At 37.1% G+C, this 22,205-nt stretch overlaps 1 protein-coding gene and 1 pseudogene across 1 annotated transcript; one reads left to right on the top strand and one right to left on the bottom strand.

Annotated features, from left to right (window-relative positions):
* Window positions 1–10,664: 10,664 nt before the first annotated feature.
* On the bottom strand, window positions 10,665–11,111 carry LOC132162809 (uncharacterized). Its single transcript, XM_059573037.1, has one exon. It carries the CDS (start codon window positions 11,109–11,111, stop codon window positions 10,665–10,667), a length of 447 nt encoding a protein of 148 aa, XP_059429020.1.
* A 2,098-nt stretch (window positions 11,112–13,209) lies between these two features.
* Window positions 13,210–22,126, top strand: LOC132163965 (uncharacterized; annotated as a pseudogene).
* Window positions 22,127–22,205: the final 79 nt, after the last annotated feature.

The following is a 22,205-nucleotide window of genomic DNA, read 5'->3' as shown; positions in this document are numbered from 1 at the left end:
GTGATAGAATGAAAAATTAGTTTTTTATTCTTTTTTTTTTTTTTTTCCTAATCTATTAAAGGGGAAGGGAAAAGAGAAGATTAAAACAGACTATATATAAATAAAGGATGAGCAACCCAAACAAGAGCCTCGAAACAATCAGAAATTAATTCAAAAATACTAAAATCATTAGAAATGAGTCAAATAAACGATCGACCCATTGGATTAACTATGGCCGCCACAAGGGGCAGCTTAAAGAGACAATATTTCTGAAAGATAACTACCTATACATACCAATAATTGCTGCAAACAATAACTCGCAGCACCACGAGGGAAATGACACTAAGATTGGTTGGATCAAAGCCACCAAAGACAACCAAAAATCAATGCAAAAAAAAATTAAAACTATTAAGAATTGTTCAAATAAATAACTAGACCCATTGGATAAACTAGGGCCGCTACAAAGGGTAGTTTGAAGAAGCAATAATTCTAAAACATAACTACCTACATAGCAATAATTACAACAAACAATAAATTGCACCACAGGAAGAGAAATGGCACCGAGATTTGCTAGATTAGAGTCGATGAAGAGAAGCTTCACCACGGTGTCCGACAAGGTCAAAATCACCCCTAGCCTCGGGGGTTTCGAACTCTCTCAAAATTTTAAAAAATGTCACAAAAAATCTTTTAAAAAAAAACTTCTTCTAAATTCTAGGTAATTTTAATGAAACTTACTCCCAAAATTTATTTTTACCATAAAAAGTTCATTTTTTCAGTTTTGTCCCCCTCAAAATTATGGTTCAGCCCTAGGTGTCCTGTGATGAAGTTACCAAGTAGGAAAAGCTTGGTGGACACCAAAACAAGAGAGGTTGCTGGACACCCCAACCGAAGAAACTCCTTACACTCTAGCCTTTGGGACTGAAGCTGCCATACCAGCCGAGGTTGGATCGAGAAGCTTCCTCGTGAAAACCTTTTGGCCGGAGTGCAATGACGAAGGCATCAAGCTACACCTTGACTTGCTGCAAGAGAAACGAGACCAAGCCCAAGCAACCATGGCAGCATACCAAGAAAAGGTAGCTCAGTATTTCAATCAAAAGGTCAAGCACAGAAGCTTCAAGCTAGGAGACTTGGTCCTGCGAAAAGTTACTATCGCCAACAAGGACCCAGCCGAGTGCAAACTAGCTCCAAATTCGGAAGAGCCTTACAAAGTAGTTGGATGCCACTGAGCAGGAGCATATTACCTTGAAGATTTCGAAGGCAAGACACGAGCATCTGAAGAAGTATTTTGTTTGACCGTTGTAATTTCACCAAGAAGATCCATGTTTTGTTTCAGTTGTAAAGCATACCATCAATAAACAAATCTTCTGAAATTACAATGTCCAACAATACCTCAGGAAATATAAAAGTAAAGGTACTTTCCCAAGGCCAAGTGTTCATAAATATAGTCGTAAAGGCGCTTTTCGAACTTAACCCACAAAAGAATGAACAACTTCAAGAAAGCCCATTCTAAGGTTAAAATGCCTCAGTGAAATATAGTCATTAAGGCGCTTTCATCAAGACCCACGTTTGAGAAAAATAGCCGTAAAGGCACTTTCCAAACTTAGCCCAATTAAAGAATAAGAAGCCTCTGAAGAAGGATTATTCTAAGCCTAAAACACCTTGGAGAAGTGTAGCCATTGAAGCACTTTCCCAAGGATAATGTTCGAGAAATATAGCTATGAAGGCGCTTTCCGAACTTAACCCATCTAAAGAACGCAAAGCCTTTGAAGAATGATCGTTATAGGGTTAAAATACCTTGGAGAAATATAGCCATTAAGGCGCTTTCCCTAGAACAAAAGTTCAAGAAATATAGCCGTAAAGGCACTTTCTTAACATGGCCCGTTTTTAAAATGAAAAGCCTCGGTAGAAGATTCATTCTAAGGCTAAAACCTCGGTGAAATAAAACTGCAAAGGTATTTTCCTGAGGCCAAGCATATGGTCAAGTATTCAAAAATTAAACTTTATAAGTTTATTTTTAAAGATTGCGAGAAAAAGAAAAACTTGCAAGACAAAGAGCTGAGCAAAAGACCTTTTCTCATTAAAGATTTTAAAAGTTTTACAAGTCTTTAGCCTCAGTAGGGCTAGCATTGGGAGCTTCAGTACTTCCTGACTTGTACATTTTTACTCGAAGAAGTCGAGGGTTCTAGGTCCACCAAATCTTTCGGGTCAACATCGAACAGTGTAATGCCCCGAGCATCTGGCATCTCTTTTTGCCCCAGACGGTTGACTTCTTCTATGGCCTTGACCGAGGCAGGAAAGGTAGTTGCTAGAACAGTCTCGGTGTTTATCAAATCCATGGGGTTTTTGACTAACTCTCGGTGGCCCCGTTTACCAACAGCGCGGAACGACACTGTAGCTGGAACGGTACTATTCCAGTTACAGTACCATTCTCATATGTGCAGCAAAAAGTGTACACAGTATTAAATTTTTTTTTTTTTTAAGCAAAATATTAAAAAAAAAAAATGAGGAGAAAGATCGGGGTGGTTCCAACCACCCCTTGGCCAAAATGGGGTGGCCGGACCACCCCATTTTTGGCTAAGGGGGTGGCTGGAGTCACCCCCTTTTGTATTTATTCACTAGTAAGCCGTAGGATTTCGCCACCCCATACCTACCGGGTATGGGATGGTCGAAACTACTCGCCTCTCGTGCGTATTTCTCACAATTCCAAATGCACTGACTCTTTTTTTTTTTTTTGACTGCCACCCTTCTTTGTTACTTGCGGTTCGACTATCCCTGGCTAAAACGGGGTGGGTTCCGGCCACCTATTTGGCCAAGGGGTGGTTGGAACCACCCCGATCTTTCTCCTCCTTTTTTCTTTTTTTTTTTAATAATAATAATAATAATGTTGTGTACACTTTTTGTTGCACATATGAGAATAGTACTATAGCTGGAACAGTACTATTCCAGTTACAATGCCGTTCCGCGCTGTTAGCAAATGGGGCCAATAAGTTTCAAAGCCCCAGATAAATCATCGAGCCAATGCATGATCTCGCATCCATGCTGTGAAGGAAAGTTGCTTGAAGTAACTTTGAGCCTTCGCCTTGTAATGTTTGAACTGGCCCTTGAGGTGCTTAAACTTCTTTTTGAGCTCGGTTTCCTTCAATTTGATGGCCCTTTTTTTTTTCAATAGCCTTCAGAAGTTGAGAGTCAGCTTCATCCTTCGCTACCTTCAACTCTTCGGACAAGGAAGCTTGTTTGTCTTCATCCTCTTTGCATTTAAGGAGCTGAGAAGAAGCTTCGTCCTTTGCACCAAGAGCTCGTCGAACAATGAAGCCTGCTTATCCTCGGTGGCTTTACGCTGAAGCTCAAACTCTGTCAAGGCCTCCTCCATTTGATTCAACTCTTCTTGGGCCACCAAGAAGTCGATCTCCAAGGTCTCGGACTTCTCCTTCATGGCTACTAACTCGACCTCCAAGTCTTGCACCCTAGCAATCATATCAATGTTTCGAGCTTCCAGGTCCTGGACCCGAGATTTGGCCTCGAAAGTCTGAGCCTCAATCAAAGATTGCTTCTGGCCCATAAGAAGCAGCTCCTTGTCTTGCTCCGCCAAGACCCCTCTAAGTCGAGCATTTTTTTTCTCTAACTCCTGCAGCTTCTTTTGCATCTCCTCGGACCTCAGCTTCGGAGTTTACGTTTTGGATGAAGTCTCGGAAGTCGGCAAAGATGCACACCGATTTTACAATGCACTGAAAAAAAAAAAAAAAAAAAAAGTGTTCAAATTTATGCTATATATATATATAAATAAAAAATAAAAAGGTGTCAAGAATAGGTCAGTAAGAACTTACCGCAAGTTGATAAAAGAGCATGAGTTCCGCGACCTTCGTAGCAGTAGTCCTCCCAAGACCTTTGGAGTAGCCCGCGGGAATGATGTCTGCGATGGCTTTGAGGGGATGGCCAAGGACCCCAATGCCCAACTTGTTCAAAGGGAAAGGTATTCCCGAGAATGAGGAGTCCCAGGTAGCTGAAGAGTTCGCTGGGTTCTAACTCGTAGGGAGACTGGTTGCAGCAGTAGGAACCTCGGTGTTCTCAGCTCCCTTTGGCTTCGTGAAAGCTTCGGCAGGGACCGAGGCTTCAGCATCTTCAGCTTCTTTAGCTTCTTTCGAAGGCGAAGCTTCTTGGCAAGGTGTAAACCGAGCCGCAGCAGGGGGCATAGCTTCTGGCTCAACCTTTGTTTCCTCAGTTGGAACAGCGGTCGGAAGTAATTCAGCCTCGGCTCTCGTGATGGTCTCGGACTGAAGAGCCTTATCTTCAGGAATAGGCTCCATATCAGCATCGCTCTCCAATTCGATCGGTTTGCCCTCGCTTTTCTGCGGGCTCCCGAGCATCTTTGATCTCCCCGACCTTCGAGCAGACACCTTCGCTATAGTCTGCTCCACATCCAGATTTTCTTCCAATGAATCAGAGCCAGAAGGTGTCATGGGCTCTGCAAGAACAGCATTTGGCGGGAAGGCAGCAATTGGACGAGCATCATCAGGATGGATGCCCAGAAGTTCCAAAACAGAAGGAAGCGCAGTGGTTTAGGGCATCTCAAACACCTCCATTGATTCGCCCATCACCCATGCAAAGGCATCCCAAGGATCCAAAGGTAGTAATTTCTTCCTCTTTAGGGGAGAATCCTCAGGTTCATCCACCAGCCTCAGTGGAGTCGCATCTGAAGTTTGAGTCTTGATTGCACAGGAATCCTCGGGAAAGCTTGATCAACCTTCCTTTTGCCTTTTTTTTGCTGCAGACTTTTTTGAAGGCTTACTGGCTTTGTCTTTGCCCTTGTCGGCGGCAGTCTTCCTCGTAGGCTCAACAACTGCTCTCCTTGAAACCTCAGGAACTGACCTCTTCCTCGGCTGACAGGTGCTTCCCGACCCATCAGTTGGGGGGCACGTCAGGTACTTTTCTAAGTTGGCCATGGTGGCTAAGACATCATAGTCCACTTGCTTCTCATTCTTCTTCGCCCGAGCAAAGGCCAGAGCCGTGTCAACCCGATCTTGTTCTTCCTTGGTCAAGACAGGATCTTCCAATAAAACAAAGTATTGTTATATATATAGACACACACATCCAAATCGAGAATCTTTACCTTCCTCCGAAGGTACACTGGTTTCCCGAGGTAACCTCGGACCTTCCACCTTTTCCGAATGGGCGAACTCCTAGTTGCCCGAGGCAAAGAAGAACTTATTCTTCCACCTTTTGTTGTTGGAAAAGGTGATCCCCATGTGTATGCACTTCACCTTCTGTCGAACTTGGAAAGTAAATAGTGCGTCGGTTCTAGGGCTCTTGGTGAGTCTGTACACCTTCAAAATCTCACGAACAGTCAGATGGTGCTCCTCTCCAAGAACATGTGGCCACAAAACCACATAGGCAAAGAAAACCCTCCAACCGTTCGGCACTATTTGGTGAGGAGCAAGGTTAAGGTACCCAGTAGTTCCTGAACGATCTTCGGGAAAGGCAGCCTGAAACCCTTTTGAACATGGTTTCGGAAAGGCATACCTCGTCCTTTTTGGCACGCACTACTGCTCCATTCCGCATACCATCAAAACGCCAGTTAACCGAGCAAGGGATAAAGCAGGTCCTCCTGATCTGAGCTTCATCGACGTTCGTCAAATCTGCTTTCCACAAAGTTGTGTATGAGTTTATTGAGGGAAATAGTTGGGGTGAAGGCAAGCCAGAGGAAGAAGATGGGTTGCAGAGCTTTCAAGAAGCGAAAATGGAGTTTCTACAATGAGAGGTTTGCGAAGAAAGCTTGGAAAATGAGAAAGGGGGGGAGAAAGGCACCTTTTATAAGGGTATTTCAAAAGATTATACGCAAGTGGAGAGATAGGGCAAGTGGCACAGCATTTAAACCCAAGGGTTCTAAGGTTCCTCGAAAAAGCGTGCCTTGATCCACTCAACTGCCAGGAAGCCAACACGTGGTCAACTGCCAATATAACCACATAAAAGGTGACACATGGCCTAACATACGAGTTGTCCATCACTCGGGAAGATCAAGAGTCCCAAAAAATCATTGGCTCGGGAAGATCAATGCAAAAAATTTCCCTAAAAAATTTTAATTCAAAAAATTTTGGATTCAAAAGATTTTGGATTCAAAAAATTTCAAATCTTGGAAGACTGATAGAGGTATCCATTTTGAAAAAAAAAAAAAAAAAAAAAAAAAGAAATTTTCATAGTCACTCGGACAAAGAAATTGGGAGATACCTGTTGAGTAATGAATCAGCCACATACAGCCCAACAAACCTCTAGGATCAGTCCAATTTGTAAGCCCATCTAAAGTCGGCCCAGACCGATAATAGACCGGCCCATCAAGGGTATAATAGTCCCTTGGCTCATAAAGAAAAGCCACGTTCATCAATAAACGTGACATACGCCCAGCGTCTAAACAAAAGCCCCACATTCAAGAAAACTTGGTCCAACTGTCAAACGCTTAGCCACGCCACGTGTGTCCGAGAATAACTCGGGAGTCCACGTCTAAGGCAAGTGTGGCCGAGCCACCTACTAACACTCCACGATCTCATAATCGTGGAGTAACCCACGATCCACTTCGCCAACATTGCGCACGTGGATCCTCGGGAACGTGGGTCCAAGAATCGGGGAATGACAACTACTACCTAATGCCTATAAAGGGAAGTTCTAGTTCATTATTTGGTAATCACAATTTTCTCTCAAGCTCTCATTGCGCATTTGCTCTCCCTACTTCAAAACAAACACTGACTTAGGCATCAGAGATATCCCCATAGGCACACCGTGGCAGCTCTTATCCCAAAATCTTTTCTTTTGCAGATTAACGACTCCTCGATCCAGCGACTCCTTGGATACCTCAGTCCAGCGACTCCTCAAATTCCATGCAAACGTCACTCCTTAGAAAATTGTCATCAATACCTATGAATTTCATTGGAACCAGAAAAAGAATATGGAAAAGACACTTCTTTTCTATTATAATCGTATTTTTCTTTTTCTTTTTCTTTTTTTTGACTCTATTTTATGTGGTTTTCTATTCTAATTATTATTTTTTTTTATTGAAATTGGTTTTTTTTTTTTTCACTGAATTGAGGAAAATGATAGTGAGAGAGAATTTTCTATCATTTTTTAATTTTTTAATTTTTTATGTCCTTATTTCATGTTCCAATATATGTATTATTTTTACTTTATTTTCTAAAACCAGTTTCTTATACATTATACAAGCAAATGATGGTCGAAGGAAAAAATCTCTATTTGAATTGGCTTCTTCGTAAACCTATCAATTTTATTGGAACCAAAAAAATTATATAGAAAAGAAAAATATTTTCTATTATATTAGTATTTTCCATTTTCCGTTTGTTTCTCTTTATTTTATGTGGTTTTGTTCCTCCATTTCCCTTTTTGTTCCTTATTTTCTTTTCTAATTCATATATTACTTTTTATTCCACTTTCTATCCTTTGTTTTTTTAAGAGAGGAGGGCCTAAAAAAGACAAGTGGCTATTTAAAATGTTACCGAGTGTCTATTTAATGCTTTTGTTAATCAAAACATAGGCTCGTTTCTTTTGCCAATTAAAGGGCTGACAAGTTTTTATTTTAAGTGAGACTTTGCGTGTTATCTTCCTGGTGAAATGTTGTTATTAAACTGCATTCATAGTTTTATTTTTCCCATAAAAAAACTGTTCCACTTTCCAACCAATTCTCAATTAATTATGTGTGCAATTGTTCACATTAAACGTCAGTTTCTCCTCCCTCTCCAATAAGATATAAATTAATGAAAATACTCTATACGCTAAACTATTTTTGAGAAAAGTTGCAAAAGAAGATGAGTTCTATCAAACGAAGTTATGAACTGTAGTATTATTTCTAATTTTAAATATTTATACAAATTCTATTTATAATTATATTGATCACTTATTTTACTAATTGGCTTATGTTTAAGATGACCATGATAAGTATTATTAAAATATTATCTTTAAGAATCATGTTTTATCTAGCCTACTGAATTTAGTTTCGATTTATCATTTATCCATTACAACTGCGCATGTGTTATATATCTTCACTTATTTATCATCCATGGGGCTGTTTCGTTGTGCTTAATTATACTTAAGTCCACTCTATTAATAAAAGAGTTATCAGTTCATTGTCAAAACGTAATTGTTACAAGGAGGTTTTACAAACCCAGAAAAATTCAAGATTATTTTACCAAATCAAGAAACCCAAGAAACTCTGAAAAGATAATCAAAACGAAGCGCAACAAGAAACTCACCCAACGAAGCCGATAACTCCCTTCTACCAGAATCTCGAGGCCCTATTGGGGCCCGCTTGAACAGATTCTCAGGCATTGAAGGCGATAGGCCCACTATGTCCCCATCGACCTTGTTCTTCCTAGGCCGTCCCCTCCTCTTCTTCACTGCACCTTCCAAGCCCGTTGGGCCGGAAGGCCCTCCTCCTGGGCCCACCACCACGACGGGCCTAACTCTCTCTGCGCCCAAGCCCGGGCATTCAACCTCAGGCACCACCGCACCGTTCATGCCCTCCATGGACCAAGAAAACCAAGAGAATTCTCAAAGAAAATGACAAAAAAGGTTAAACACAGAGAGAGAGAGAGAGACCGAGAGAATTTGGCTCTGACAGAGACGAAGAAAGAGTACGTCCAGTGCAAAAGGCAGCAGCAGAAGAGAAAATCTTTTTTGTCGATTCAACCGGTGGGACAGTACGTATTTTATACAGGGACTGTTGTTTTCTCGTGTCCCAAGAATACCCTTTTGACAATTTCTGAAAATTTGACTTGGAATTTGAGAAAAACAAAAACAAAAACAAAAAAGAGTGATTTAAGAATGAGTAATACTAGATATCATTTTTTTATCCTTTTAAAATCTTTCTAAAGTTAATATGGCTTTTAAAATCACCATTAAATTTTAGATGAAACATACTTGAATTTTGATCCAATGGTGATTTTGAAAGCCACATCAACTTTAAGAGAACTTTAGAAGAATTTTAGGAGGATACAAAAATAGTACCTAGCATTATTCTTCAGGAATACTCTCCAGTTCAAATTAAAACACTCATTCATTATAACTAACTAGATACTCTCCAGTTCAAATTAAACAGAGAGAATCCTAATTCGAGTGGAGTGTGATAAGCTCAAAAAATAAAAATAAAAAAAATAAGCTTGGGAAGAGATAGATTTCCATTCAAATTCTATTTTTTGTATTATTTAAGGAATTGGCTGTTTAATAAGAATGCAAGTTTGATATTGACATTATAATACAGTCTTTGTATTTTGAGAGTTATACAGTAAAAATTATTATTAAATTAAATAACAAAATGGGTGTTATACATTATTCTCTCAACAATTTTTCATGTGTGTTTTACACAAATTTAAAGATAGATTCACTCATTCACTATACGGAAATGGTTGAGATGATGATTTTTATCATTTCTGAAATAACATATAAGAATACATGTCGCATCTAATGATTTTTACGACCATGTCATGTGATAAATTTGCAAAAAAGAGGGACGGGAGATAAATGTGTATCACTTCTATAGTTAATAATATTTTAATATTGAAGGGATTTTATTTCCGTTGAGATTGGAAGATATGTATTATATTGAGATTTGATTTTGAAATTTGAAATTTGAAATTATAGGATTCGTTTACTGGAAAATACGGGGCTTATTTTTGTTGTTATCAAGTATCAATTATGATTCGTTGTTTGTTAATCACAAAAACAATTTTTATCTTTATCTAACATCAGAATATTAAAAAAAATCAACATCAAAATCTCCAAAATATACTATTTTATAAGAAATATAGGCGATCAATTCCATTAAAAAAAAGGAAAGCATAAGAAAAAACGAATATAAGTTCAAATTATAAGTACGTTAAATTGTAATATTCCCTCAAATTTTAAAAAGTTGCAATTAACACCACAAACTCCTCAACCCTTTCACGTAAGCCAGAATTTTCTGTTAACTTGGAGAAAAATTGACAATTCCCACCTGAATAGAAATAGAAATTCTAATATTTCATAGGAATCTTTTTAAATTCTCAAGAATTCCTCAAACAATAACCCAATTTTCACGAATTTTCAAAAATCAAGAACCTGCATCCTAAATTCCCCCAAAGTTTTAACAACTAACATGCAGTACTCACTAAAGATAGTGAGTAGTATTTACTGATAAAATGAATAAAAAATAATATAAATTTTTTCTCTCTTTTAATATTCTTTAAAAAAGTTTTAAAAAATAAATAAATGAGTATTTAAAAAAAAATATTTAAATGGAGTAGTGAAAGTTGATAGTTAAAATAGTGAGGCTGCTGGGAGTGCTAGCCTCACCAAAACTATTTTTTTGTTATTTTGGTGAGACAATTTAACAAAAGTAGCTTAAATCTTCACTTTTCAACTCATTACTTATATATATATAAATAAAATAAAAAAATAGTGAACTGAATAGTATTCACCAAATATAAAAAATACTATCCACTCACCAAATATAAAAATAAAAAAATTCAAATTTTGAATATGCTTCATCATTTCCTAAAAAAAATTGTGTGGGGGAATTGGAGATCTTTCAGTTCGAAGATAGCAACATAGAACTACAAAAATGAGTATATCCCAGATGGTTATATTATGAATACATAAAGGAGTAGAGTAACGCCACTGGTGTTCTTCCTTCAGTTGCAATGCGTACTTGGCTAATCTGTCTGCTGTCGAGTTGGCCCCCCTACAAACATGGCGAATTTGCCATTCATGGCACTGACTAATATATGTTTAATGTCTTCTACCAATGGACCCATAAGACCCCCAGCATTTCCTTCCTCTGTTAAGCACCTAACCACCCCAAGGGAATCACCTTCAAGAATTATCTGGTCAATATTAAGCTGCCGGATGAGATGAGCTGCTGACCAAGCCGCCACCATTTCGGCAAATAAGGGGTCGGTGATGTACTGCTTGGTTAAACACTTAGCCGCCGCCACCTCACCGACAGAATCACGTAGCACACCCACACCCATTCTCTTCCCAGCCAAGTCAATTGCTGCGTCCCAGTTACACTTCAAAAAGTTCCCTTCCGGCCTGCTCCATTTTACAGGGGACTGTTGTCGAGCCTGTGGACCTCCCTGGTGCATATCACGGTTCGCCATCTTTGCCGCTTCCACCTAGTCCGTGACCCACTGTGACAGCTGCGCTGGAGAAGAAAATCCCCCTTCGAATACCCATTTATTTCTCCTTAACCAGACTCTTGAGCAAAGAAGAAAGATAAATGATAGAATTTATTTATTTATTAGGGTTAATAACATTTTTGGTATTTGGGTTTTAATGTTTTTATTTTTTTCTCCTTAAGTTTTAAAGCATGACAAATCTAGTACTTCAAATTTTGAAAAAGACTGAATCACCACCTCCGTTAATTTTCCTCAATCCCCCACTAACGGAAGTCTACGACATCAAATGTAGATTTGATATTCGTTTTGACATCAAAATTCAAACTTAAGATCATCTATGTCAATTCTCATAAAAAATAATAATAATAATAATAAATAAATAAAAAATTTTCTAAATGTTTTAGGGTGTAAACGAGCCGAGCTTGAGCGAGCTTCCCTTGTTCAGGCTTGGCTCGTTTAAATTTTACTCGAGCTCGAGCTCAAGGGTGAGCCAAAAAAATCGAGCTCGAGCTAATAATAAGTCGAGCCGAGCCAACTCTCTTATATTTAATGTTTTTGTTTTTTTAAAAAAAATTTAACTTCAAGTACTCTTAAACAGCTTAAAAAGTTAGTTTGCATATGAGTATTTGCTTAACCTGGCTAGTCGAGTATAGAGCCTGAGTCAATATAGCAAGGCATTTGGTTTCAAAGAGAGAGGATATGCATCTTTTTATAAATAAGCAAACTTGGAGATTAATGTTTTCTTAACAATATGGGACAAGTTAACAGGTTGCATTCAGACTGCATTAGGACAACACCCCCTACAAAAAACTATTTTTTCAACGTCTCTCTCTCAATCCCCCTCACCAGTCACAGTGCATCTTCCACTTGAACTCTCATTTCCCACTCTCTCACTCTCGCTCATCAAACAAGTAGTGATAGTGTTTGAGTCTGTATGATTCTTCAATAGTGTATGCCTTTTGCAATCTCTCTCAATTGTTTCTGCTTGATTTTTCTTCCTTTCGTTTGAGTCTGCTCTAATTGAATCGAGGTCTTTTTAATGATTGCTCTGTCTCTCTCTCTTTGATCACGAAGGGTTGAGAATTTTTCATTATTTAACACTTAAATATAAATGCAATTTTAAGATTTTAATAATTATGAGATTTATAATTAATTATGTATTACTTAGTTTATATATATAAACTAAGTAATACATAATTAATTATATATATACACACACACGAGCTTATACGAGCTTGCTCACGAGCTTAGCCGAGTCGAGCCGAGCTTGCTTCGTTTAATATTCGAGCTAGAATTTGTGTTCATGAAGCGCTTCATTTAATATTCGAGTCGAGCACGAGCCGAGCCCGAACTTGCTCGCGAGACGCTTCGCTCACTTAACATCCGTCTATATATATAAAAGATCGGATTAGGATCCCCGGCAATGCATTGGGGAATTGCCCATCAAAAATGGCTGAAATCCTAGCCATTGAATTTCATCCAATGGTCTATATACTGCCACATGTCCATTTAATTAAAAAATACTAAAAATAATATTTAAGTTTTAAAAAAAATATAAAACAAAATAATAAAAAAATTATAAAAAAAATTATAAAAAAATATATATGGAGAGGTCGGCCACCCCTAGGTCACTCAATTTATTAGATGCGCCTACCGGCCACCCCTGCATGATTCTGCTGAAGAGCTTCTACCACGGGCTTCTGTGGAAGTATTCTTACTTCATCCCCTTAGTCAAACTCAAAAATTGTTTTAGCCTTTTAGGAGGAGCCATTGTGTGGTTCAAACAACCCCACCTGGTCCCTGGCGGGCTTCACACACCTAGGGCCCTAAGGGGTGGTTCAGCCACCCCGGCCCAAACCCAAAAGAAAAAAAAAAGGGTTTGGCCTAGGGGGTGGTTGCCGCCACCCCCAACCGGCTATTGGGGGTGGCCGAAGCCACCCTATATTTTTTTTATAATTATTTATTTATTTATTATTTTATTTTTAGAACTTAAATAATATTTTAATATTTTTTAATTAAAGCAACATATGGCAAACTAGAGGCCGTTGGATAAAATTCAATAGCTAAGATTTCAGCCATTTTTTATGGGCAATTCCCGTGCATTGCCGGGGATCCCGATCCTTGAAGATCTATGAAGTTGTGAAAGCCGGGAAATTTGAGAAAGTAGAGGCAGAGCTCCGCTAAGCTGGTGGGTATTCCGCACGGTAAGGGCTATGGCGCTCGACTTAGAACCAGACCTTGTAGAAGAAGAAGAAGAAGAAGGGGAAGTACAACTTGATGCACCGGCACATCACCCTTCTGCTCCGCCTGATGAGGTAGCAATCAACGGCTCTGATTTCACTTGGTTTCTTTTTTGTTCCTGTTTTCCGTTTAGCTCTTCTGTTTTCTCTTCCCTCTCTCTTAGGAGCTTAATTGTATGTAAATAGGATTTTAGTGATTCATTTGTCACGCTATTTGATAGTGACGATTCTGTTTGATGGTTCAGCGAAAATTTTGCCAATTCTAGGAAAATCTCACAATGTTCTTGGCCCTTTCTTTTTGGTTGTATTTGAGGTCTAATTGATTTATAAACAGGTTAAATAGGGCATTCGATGATGTGGGTACCAGTTGTTTGTCAAATATATTCATTGTTAAATCCATTTGCAGCTCAGATATATGCTGGTTCTTATTCAAATATGATTTGGCTGACTTTTGGCACAATACATGTGAAGCAAATTGTGATTAAAGCTCATATGCTCGCATAAATTTTCCCATATGCACTCAACTTGGCTGAAATCTGAAATTGGGAACTCTTGATTGTGGTAATAACCATAGTTTTCTTCCGTACTCTGATTAAAGCAAATGACAGAGCGTTGATAATACATGTCACTTTTTAAGAGCATTAACATAACATATACCTGGTCAACAATGTCTAGTGTTGAAACAATGATTTGTTTTTTCTCTTTTTGTTGTGCGTTTGACATCTCAACTACAGTTGATCCTAGTTATATAATCTCTTGATACGGAAACTTCTACCAACTGATGCAAGTAATAACCATGATTCTCTTGGCGTTGATGCACGTGTTGACATTAATCAAGTAGAAAATACTGGTCATGTGGAAGAATGTTCAGCTTCTCTATCTGGAGATGAAGTTCTGAACTCTTCAAATAATAACTCTGAGAGCATGGAGATTGTTGGGGATTATGACCAACATGCTCGACAAGAAGGAGAAGATGAAGAGTCATGTCATAGATCTGATCAGCCTAGTATATCATCAGGAGAAGAGGCTTGGGAAGAGCATGGTTGCATTTTATGGGATCTTTCTGCAAGTAAAACTAATGCAGAACTCATGGAACTCAAGTTTTTCCTTTAATTGACAATTAATCTTGATGCTGCTTTTCGCCCGTTTTGATTCTGATTGCATGTCAAGTCATATCAACCTTAATTCTGGATTTTGGATATAATGAGGCTAGTGTAACTCAAATAAAAAGTTGATTAAAGAACTATCCAGTCGGAAGTACAATCTAGCACCAATCCTCGTATCCCCTCTAAAGTCTTGAGTATGCTTGTGATCATGAGATGAAGATAGTGGTCATTACCACTTTATTAGAAGACGTGATTAATCATATTGTTTTAGGTTTCCACCTCCAACCACCCTTCTCTTTTGCAAGCACCCCAAAAATTATTAATTTTCCTTGAACTAGGTTTTGAACTATGATTTGTCTTGTTATTGCTAGAGATCTGATTATGAAATCTTTCGTACTACAATCTAAGTAACACATTTGTGCAGGTACAAAACCTCGCGAAGTACTTTTTGCAAACCTTTTAGTTTCCCAATCTGTGCGTCTTAAGGTAAACCACATTTCAACTTTGTTGCAAAATTCTTTTTGCCTGATGAACTTATGTTCATTCCTTCTCTCTTAACTTGTTTTCTGTAAATGGAAAAACTGTTAACTTGGAGGTTTCAGATGCTTGTTTCCTGTGAATCTGATTGACTTTCTTGCTCCAGAGATTAGCCTTGGAATTATTGGAAACCTTGCCTGCCATGAAGTTCCGTTAAAACATATAGTCTCTATAAATGGATTGGTTGAGATAATTGTAGAACAATTATTTCTAGACGACACTCAATGTCTATGTGAAGCTTGTAGGTAATAGATAGTCTTGCGCTCATAATTCCTATTGTCAATCATTTGAGAAAACTTTTCAGATTTCGGTTTTATTATTATACTTGCTGCCAGTGTTTACTTCTTTCTAACCTATTAAGTAGTAACTTGTAGCCTACGTGCATAAGTCTCATTATTCCTATCCTGGATTATTGTGCTCTTAATTTTCTTTTTCTTGGTATTCCTTGTTTCTTCTGGCAAGAAACTTTCAAATCAACCTTTGTTTCTGCTTTCTATCAATTTGCGAACAATAACCATACATGGTGAAATGACAGTTCTCACTTTTTCTCTTTTTGAAAGAATACACATATTTCTTTTTATCTATTAAAGTAGAATACTCATTATTTTGTAATAGCAAAGCGGCAGTGTCCGAGTCTCTTCTTGCATGTTGCATCAGTCGTGTCATTTATAGTTTCGTGTCTCTAACATTAGTGGTTTTGAGACAGAGACTCAAACAGATGCAGTATGTTTTTCTTATATATATATATGCAAGAAGAGATTGTTAACTTTGGGTTGTTGACTTTGGGTTTTCAAAGTGGTGAATGTATTACATGGGCTGAAGCATTGCAGTCGGAACATATTCTATGCCAGATTTTATGGATTGTGGAAAATACCTTAAATCTACAGTTTATTGAAAAGGTAGAAAATATTGTCTGTGGTTTATTTTCTTTGAGACATTCTGGTAAATGTGTGTGTGGGTGCCTACATTGAAAAGTTTTCAACTAAGGAAATGCCTTCTATTTTCCCGATCAGCTCTTATTTTTGGATGCTTGTCGTATTTCTTAGTAAGTATATTTCAAACAGCAGTGTCAGAGAAAGCAAAAAACCAAGTGATTGCACCAATAAGAGTATCACCAACTGTGGGGTTTAAAGATTCTCTCCACATATTCATTGTAGGAGGTCAAGCTTGATACTTCCTAAGAGAGCTGATTGGTTGAATAAATTATGGAAGGAAGAAACACTGTAGTTGTAGGAAGATTTTGGTTATAATTGTCATTTGAATTATTTGTCTTTTTAATCAGATGTTATAGTATTTTTCTTTTGTTAACAGAGGTTATATAATGTTGATTTGAATCAGCAATTTGGTAGGAGGGTTGGCTGGTTAAGTGGATTCTTGACAAAAGAAACTTTGATACTGAACACAGCTCATCTCAACTAAGCTGCTATCACAATGAAAGAAACTTGAAGAATGTTGGAAAATCCCGAATATAATATTTTTTAAATGGTTAACTTTTACCTTTTTTTAAATGTTAAAGCATTTTTTATGTAACTGGAAAAAGTTACGTAATTGATGTTTCACTTTACTTGTAGAGTTCTTAGCTTGAAATGCTGTGTACTATTTTTATATACTCTTTAATTTTTCCCCTGTTCACCAGTTTTTGTTTCATTTAAAATGAATACAAGTATTTAGAGCTTTTTTACATGAATAAATGGGATAATGGTGTTTGGTTTTGGTTTTGTGATTATTTTTGGTTATTGCTGAATAAATTGCATATACGAGTATACAAACAGTCAGCGTTTATCATATGTTCCTATATTGTTCAAAAATTTAACATTTTTGAACACTTGTGTCTTTATTAAAGTTAATAAATTTAAATAATTGTTGAAATATATGCATTTCAGTCCATATCAGGTCCCATTAGATATGATTAAAACAATGCTACTTGCAAATCACAAGGAATTTTAAATACCATTTAAATTCAGCTATGTTACATACGAAAGCTAACTTATCAAAAAAAAAAGAAAAAAAACATACGAAAGCCTTCTCTAGGATTGTTATAAATGCTTGCTTTCTAAACTGAATTTTTCGGTTGATCAGAATGCTATATTTGAGGGCCTCATATAATCATCAATAACTCCGTTCACATTGCTTTTGGTTTGATGCTTTTGGGACTAAATATTGCTAAAATATACAGTGGTAAGTCCATGCTTTTTCAAGGAGTTAGAAATAATTCAACAGGAATTCTTTGTTGTGATATTGCGAGAGACTTGTGGAAGTTGGTCTTTAGGATGTTTGGAGCCGAGACAGGTGGTGGAGCTCTTGGTGTGTTGGAAAAGAAGGTTTAGTCAAAAGGATCTTAATGTTATTTGGAATGTAATCTTTTTTTGATATTTGGAATGTAATCTTTTCCTGTTTAATGTGTTGCATCTAGAAAGAAGGGAATGTGAGAAGACGAGCTTGGATATACAGCTGTGTTTCCTGAAACCTCTCATTGAGTGGATCTCTGTTAATGCTTTTTTTTTAGGCCTCTAACTTTGTAGATATTTGTTCTCTTTCCCCCTGTTCCGATCTTGCTGGGCGTTTGCTCTTGTATACTTCATGTGTATTTGAGTTGTGCCCCCTTGCGCTTCTAATAAATTTTCCTTCTTAAAAAAAAAAATTCAACTGGAATTTAAATTACTTTTCACTGCTGAAGGGGTTTTCTTTTTTGAGCAGAGTGTTGGACTATTGTTAGCCGTCATTGAAAGTCAGCCGAAAGTTGTGCATGTTCTTCTTCCACCTTTGATGAAGCTGGGATTACCAAGTTTTTTGATTAATCTTGACTTTTGAGATGAGCAAATTAACGAGTGAAAGAATACCTGAAAGGTACATCTTCACTCTGTATTCAAATGGGTGACAGTGTATATTTGGTAGATCAAGGTTTCCTTCTTCTTTTTTAATGACAACTGATATATTTGTAGCTTGCAATGGTTTAGTCAAGCAATTATCTCATTGTATTTGCAATTTCTTTTAAGTATTGCTACTATTGTAATTTGCTAGCTTCTAGCAATTAAGCACCTTATAGTCTAGTAGAACAAAATAATACTCATGTCCTACAAGAATCTTATTCACCAAATACCAGTAATACATTTAGTCCACATGATTTAAGTATAGCTCTCTGCCTGTAATTTATGAGTCTAAGCAAGCAAAAACCATATCTTGCTAGTTTTCCTTGCCATTGCTTCCTGTTCCTGTGTTTCATTGCTGTAAAGGAATATAACTAGGGACCTAGAGATCCATTACTAAATAATGGCTCCTATATGAACTGCTGTTAGTAAGATTTGGTGTCTTTGTTCAATTTGCAATTTACATTTCTATAAAGAGAATCAAGTGATCTAGCTCAGTTGGCCATTGTTGTGAATAATTTGAATGTGCCATGGAGGCTGGACTAGTATGCATCAATGGGGCCCATGTTTGAAAGCTTGGCTGGCAATGGAATTTCTGGCACGTGCCCAACAATCAATGGCCTAAAACTATGTTACATAACCTATATTCGGTAACTTAAGCACAGTATATATGATGTGTTAATGTTTTCAATATCTGAATCTTCAAATGTACTTGTTTAGCAATTTTTGTTTAAAAATCCAATTAAAAGGTTAAAGTCTCTTATAGTGGCTGGCAGGTGGACATCGGATATTTAATGCTTTAGTCTTCGTATAATATATGGTTTTTGATAATTAACAATGATAATTTAGCTTTTTTCAAGGAGTTACTAATCTATCTTTACACGATTTTTATAACCCAAGAAAGTTGCTAATTACTCAACTTTGCAATTTATGGCCATATGGGGTTTATATTGCCTCCTGATGCTTTTATTGAGATAAATTACAGCCTTTTTTTTTTTTTTTTTTTTTGGTCATTCCTTTTTCTTTTGACAAATGAGGTGTTTGGAGATTTTTAAGCACGCTGATGACTAGTTGCAAGTATTATAATGTTTGTATTTTGGATAGTAATTTCTTTCCTGCATTTGTTCTTCATTTTCATACAATTTCAGGTACCCAATTCTTGATGTAGTCCTTCGCGCAATTGAAGCTCTTTCTGCTTTAGATGGTTATTCTCAAGAAATCTGTTCAAATAAGGCACTTTTTAGACTGGCTTGTGACATGGTCAAACTCCCTGAAAAAGTTGAGGTACATTTGAGCTTGCTGAAAATCGTAAAATACTGGTATATTATATAGATATAGGATTAGTGTAATTTTTGGTAGTGCTGTTTCATTTCACCCTTTCCAGATAATGTTTTGATAATTGGTAGTTTGCTGAATGTTTGATTCTTGACTGTTCTATATCTTTTGAACTTTGGAGTTGTCTGCCGTTACTACTAAAGAAATTAATTGGATACTATAAGTATTGTTTGAAGTGACTAACTATTAGCCTCTCTCTGGCCAAAAAAAAAAAAGAAGAGATCCTCGTCATAAGAAAACTGTGCATCAGTAGAACCTGTGAATATTTTGTAATGGGCTCTTTGAGTTGATTGATATCTCTTCCGTAGGTTGTCAGCTCTTGTGTTACTGCTCCAGTACTGATTGCAAGTATTCTTTCTGATGAATCTGATTTAGCTTCAGAGATCTCAAAGGGTAAATTATTTATGTTTCTTACCTGCACATTTTTTCCTAATGCCATCATCTTTGCATACTTCTTTTTTTTTGTTTGTTTGTTTATTTTTCTAACGTCTATTAGATAAAAGCAACTTTTTAGATCCATCTAGATTTGCCTTTCTTACGGGGCGGCTTGAGATATTTCCTTTTGCTTCGAATGATCTAGAAGCACGGAGTGCACTCTGGAGCATCATTGCAAGGTCGCTATTTCATGTTCAGGAAAATGAGACGAGTCAATCAAGTCTCTCTCGGTATGTTTTAGTTCTTGTAAGCAATCTGATCTGATTGAAGATGATCTTCTCGACCACCAATTAGATGACTCCAGCAAAGGGCATGTGGAGGGCTTGACCACTTCTTGCACAAAATCAAATGCTATAAGTACAGCCGTATCCTTGGAGGGACAATAACATATTTGGATCTAGGAACTTTCAGTATCTTGGTTAGGCTCATATGGTTTCTTCTATCAACTGCCTTGGCTTATACTTACTGAAATTGCCTTGTCTTTCAGTATTATGTTTCCCTTAACCCTTGTGACAGCTTAGAAGGATGATCTGTATTTTAACCCAATGGACTGCTTCAAACAACTCTGCTGAAGAGGGTAACATGACAAGTGAACTTAACGAGATAATGTCAATGTGAATAGATTGCTTGATTGCTGTCGTAAATATTCTGAGTAAGCTGGTTTTCTCTCTTTCTACTTGATGATCTTGTTTGTTGCAATGCTTCAAGTGAAACAACAGCTTGTATTTCTTTGAATACCGACTTTTTTTCCGCCAGTCGTAGAGCTTTAACAAAGTTTTTACTTGAATAATTATCTTGTTTGATTATTACATGTCAGCTTTATGTAATTTTAATGTGAAGTGGAAAATCCTATAAACACAAAGACAAAGGTGCCATGGCACCCGTGGGCACATGAAGCTCATTTTTCTATCTGATGGATCCCCTAGTTTTGAGTGATGCTATGTCATTTGGTCATGCATTTAAAATGGAAAAGAAACTTAAATGGGGTGAAGGGAGAGATCAATGGGTTGATTTGCTAGAGCTAGTTTCAAATTAAAGCTTCTTTTAGGTTTTTATCGAAATTTAGTTAGGATTATTTCAGGACTTGTCTTTATTCTACATTTTGATCAGCTTATTGGATTTTACAGTCTTCTACTGTTTTATTTTCTTGTAATTGGCTAAGTTTAGTGTGCTTTTCTTTAAAATATGTCATTTTTTATTAATAAAAAAAGGATCTCAAGTTTGTTAGGGTTAAGTAGAACGAGAGGGACTTGGTGTCCAAGCAACTATGTGGTTTACTGACTTTTGGCTTATATACTTCAGTTAACATAGAACTCGCAGTTCTCAATACAATGAAAAAGATTCGTTTGGCAACGATTTTTAGGGTAATTTTTTGCTTTTTAGCAAATATATATATTAGCAATAGACTTAAAATACAAAAAACTCAAAAGTACTTTTACCTTTACATCACATCATAAGTTCATAACTAAAAAACAAAAACCACCATCTTAAAAATTGTCAAACAAAACCCTTTGAATTAGAAAATTTATTGATTCATCCTATCTCTTTTGATTCCGACCGGGTAGGGTTGAAACGTTAGTCTCTATATCTCATTGCCTCGAGGCCTGCTTGCTGTAAAATCCAAGAAACTAATCTCAAAACAGCTCTGCAAGTTTACAGCTCTGATCATGTTCTTGCTGCTCTGTGTTTTCTGATACGTCTATTGGCATGACTGGATACCAACACATTGCTACTTGCCTCTGCCCATTTCATGCGTCAATATGACATATCAATTAAACTTATTTTTATACCTATTTTATGAATACATCATTCATGAGTGCTAATCCTTGATCACGGATTTAATGCTGCATAGTCCTTCAAGGAATGAAATTTTTCGTATTGCCATCTGCGTCCTACTTTTGAGATGTATGGCCCCGTTCAATCACAGCAGAGAAAACTCCTGTAAAAAATATTTCAAGGAGGAATACATTTTTTCTTGGATCCTGCTAGGAACGTTGAAATTTAGCTGTCAGGACAAGATTGCAAGAGATCGAATTTGTGCCTCATACATGAAAATGATGATCAGTCGATGCCTCCAGCCTCACTTTTACATTGTTAGTTTTGCAGGTAGAAGTCAAGCGGATATTTTAAGTGACCAGATGCATGTTATCCAAAACATTTGGCTGCTTAATGCAATACACTAGTTTCTGGGGATGGAATGCTTGAAAAGCAGATATCATTTTGAGCTTTTTTGTACCTTGAATCGACTCTGCACTTTTGGCACTTTCTTGTTGGCAGACCACAAAACATCAGAACATTGTAAAAAGGAAATGAGTGAATTAAGTCTCTCATGTCTGCCGTTTCATTGTAATAGAGACTAAATTTGTATTAGAACTCTTGAAAACTGACACAACTTTGGCCTTTGAGAGTTGAGAGAATTCTACATATCAAATTATAAATGAAGTGAAATATCTCAAATGTTTCACAATTCTCATTTATGATGACTTCTTAGTGATTGGCTGAAAAGCATCAATCTTGGCTGAAAGTCTTGCTCTCTCTGACAGATGCTATGATAGA

Source organism: Corylus avellana, chromosome ca10 (assembly GCF_901000735.1).
Source record: "Corylus avellana chromosome ca10, CavTom2PMs-1.0".
Taxonomy (NCBI): Eukaryota; Viridiplantae; Streptophyta; class Magnoliopsida; order Fagales; family Betulaceae; genus Corylus; species Corylus avellana.
This window is presented reverse-complemented; position numbering and strand designations above follow the sequence as displayed.

What these genes read in the sequence shown, in the direction of transcription:
- LOC132162809 (XM_059573037.1), bottom strand. Translation starts at nt 11,111, where the DNA reads ATGGCGAACCGTGATATGCACCAGGGAGGTCCACAGGCTCGACAACAG.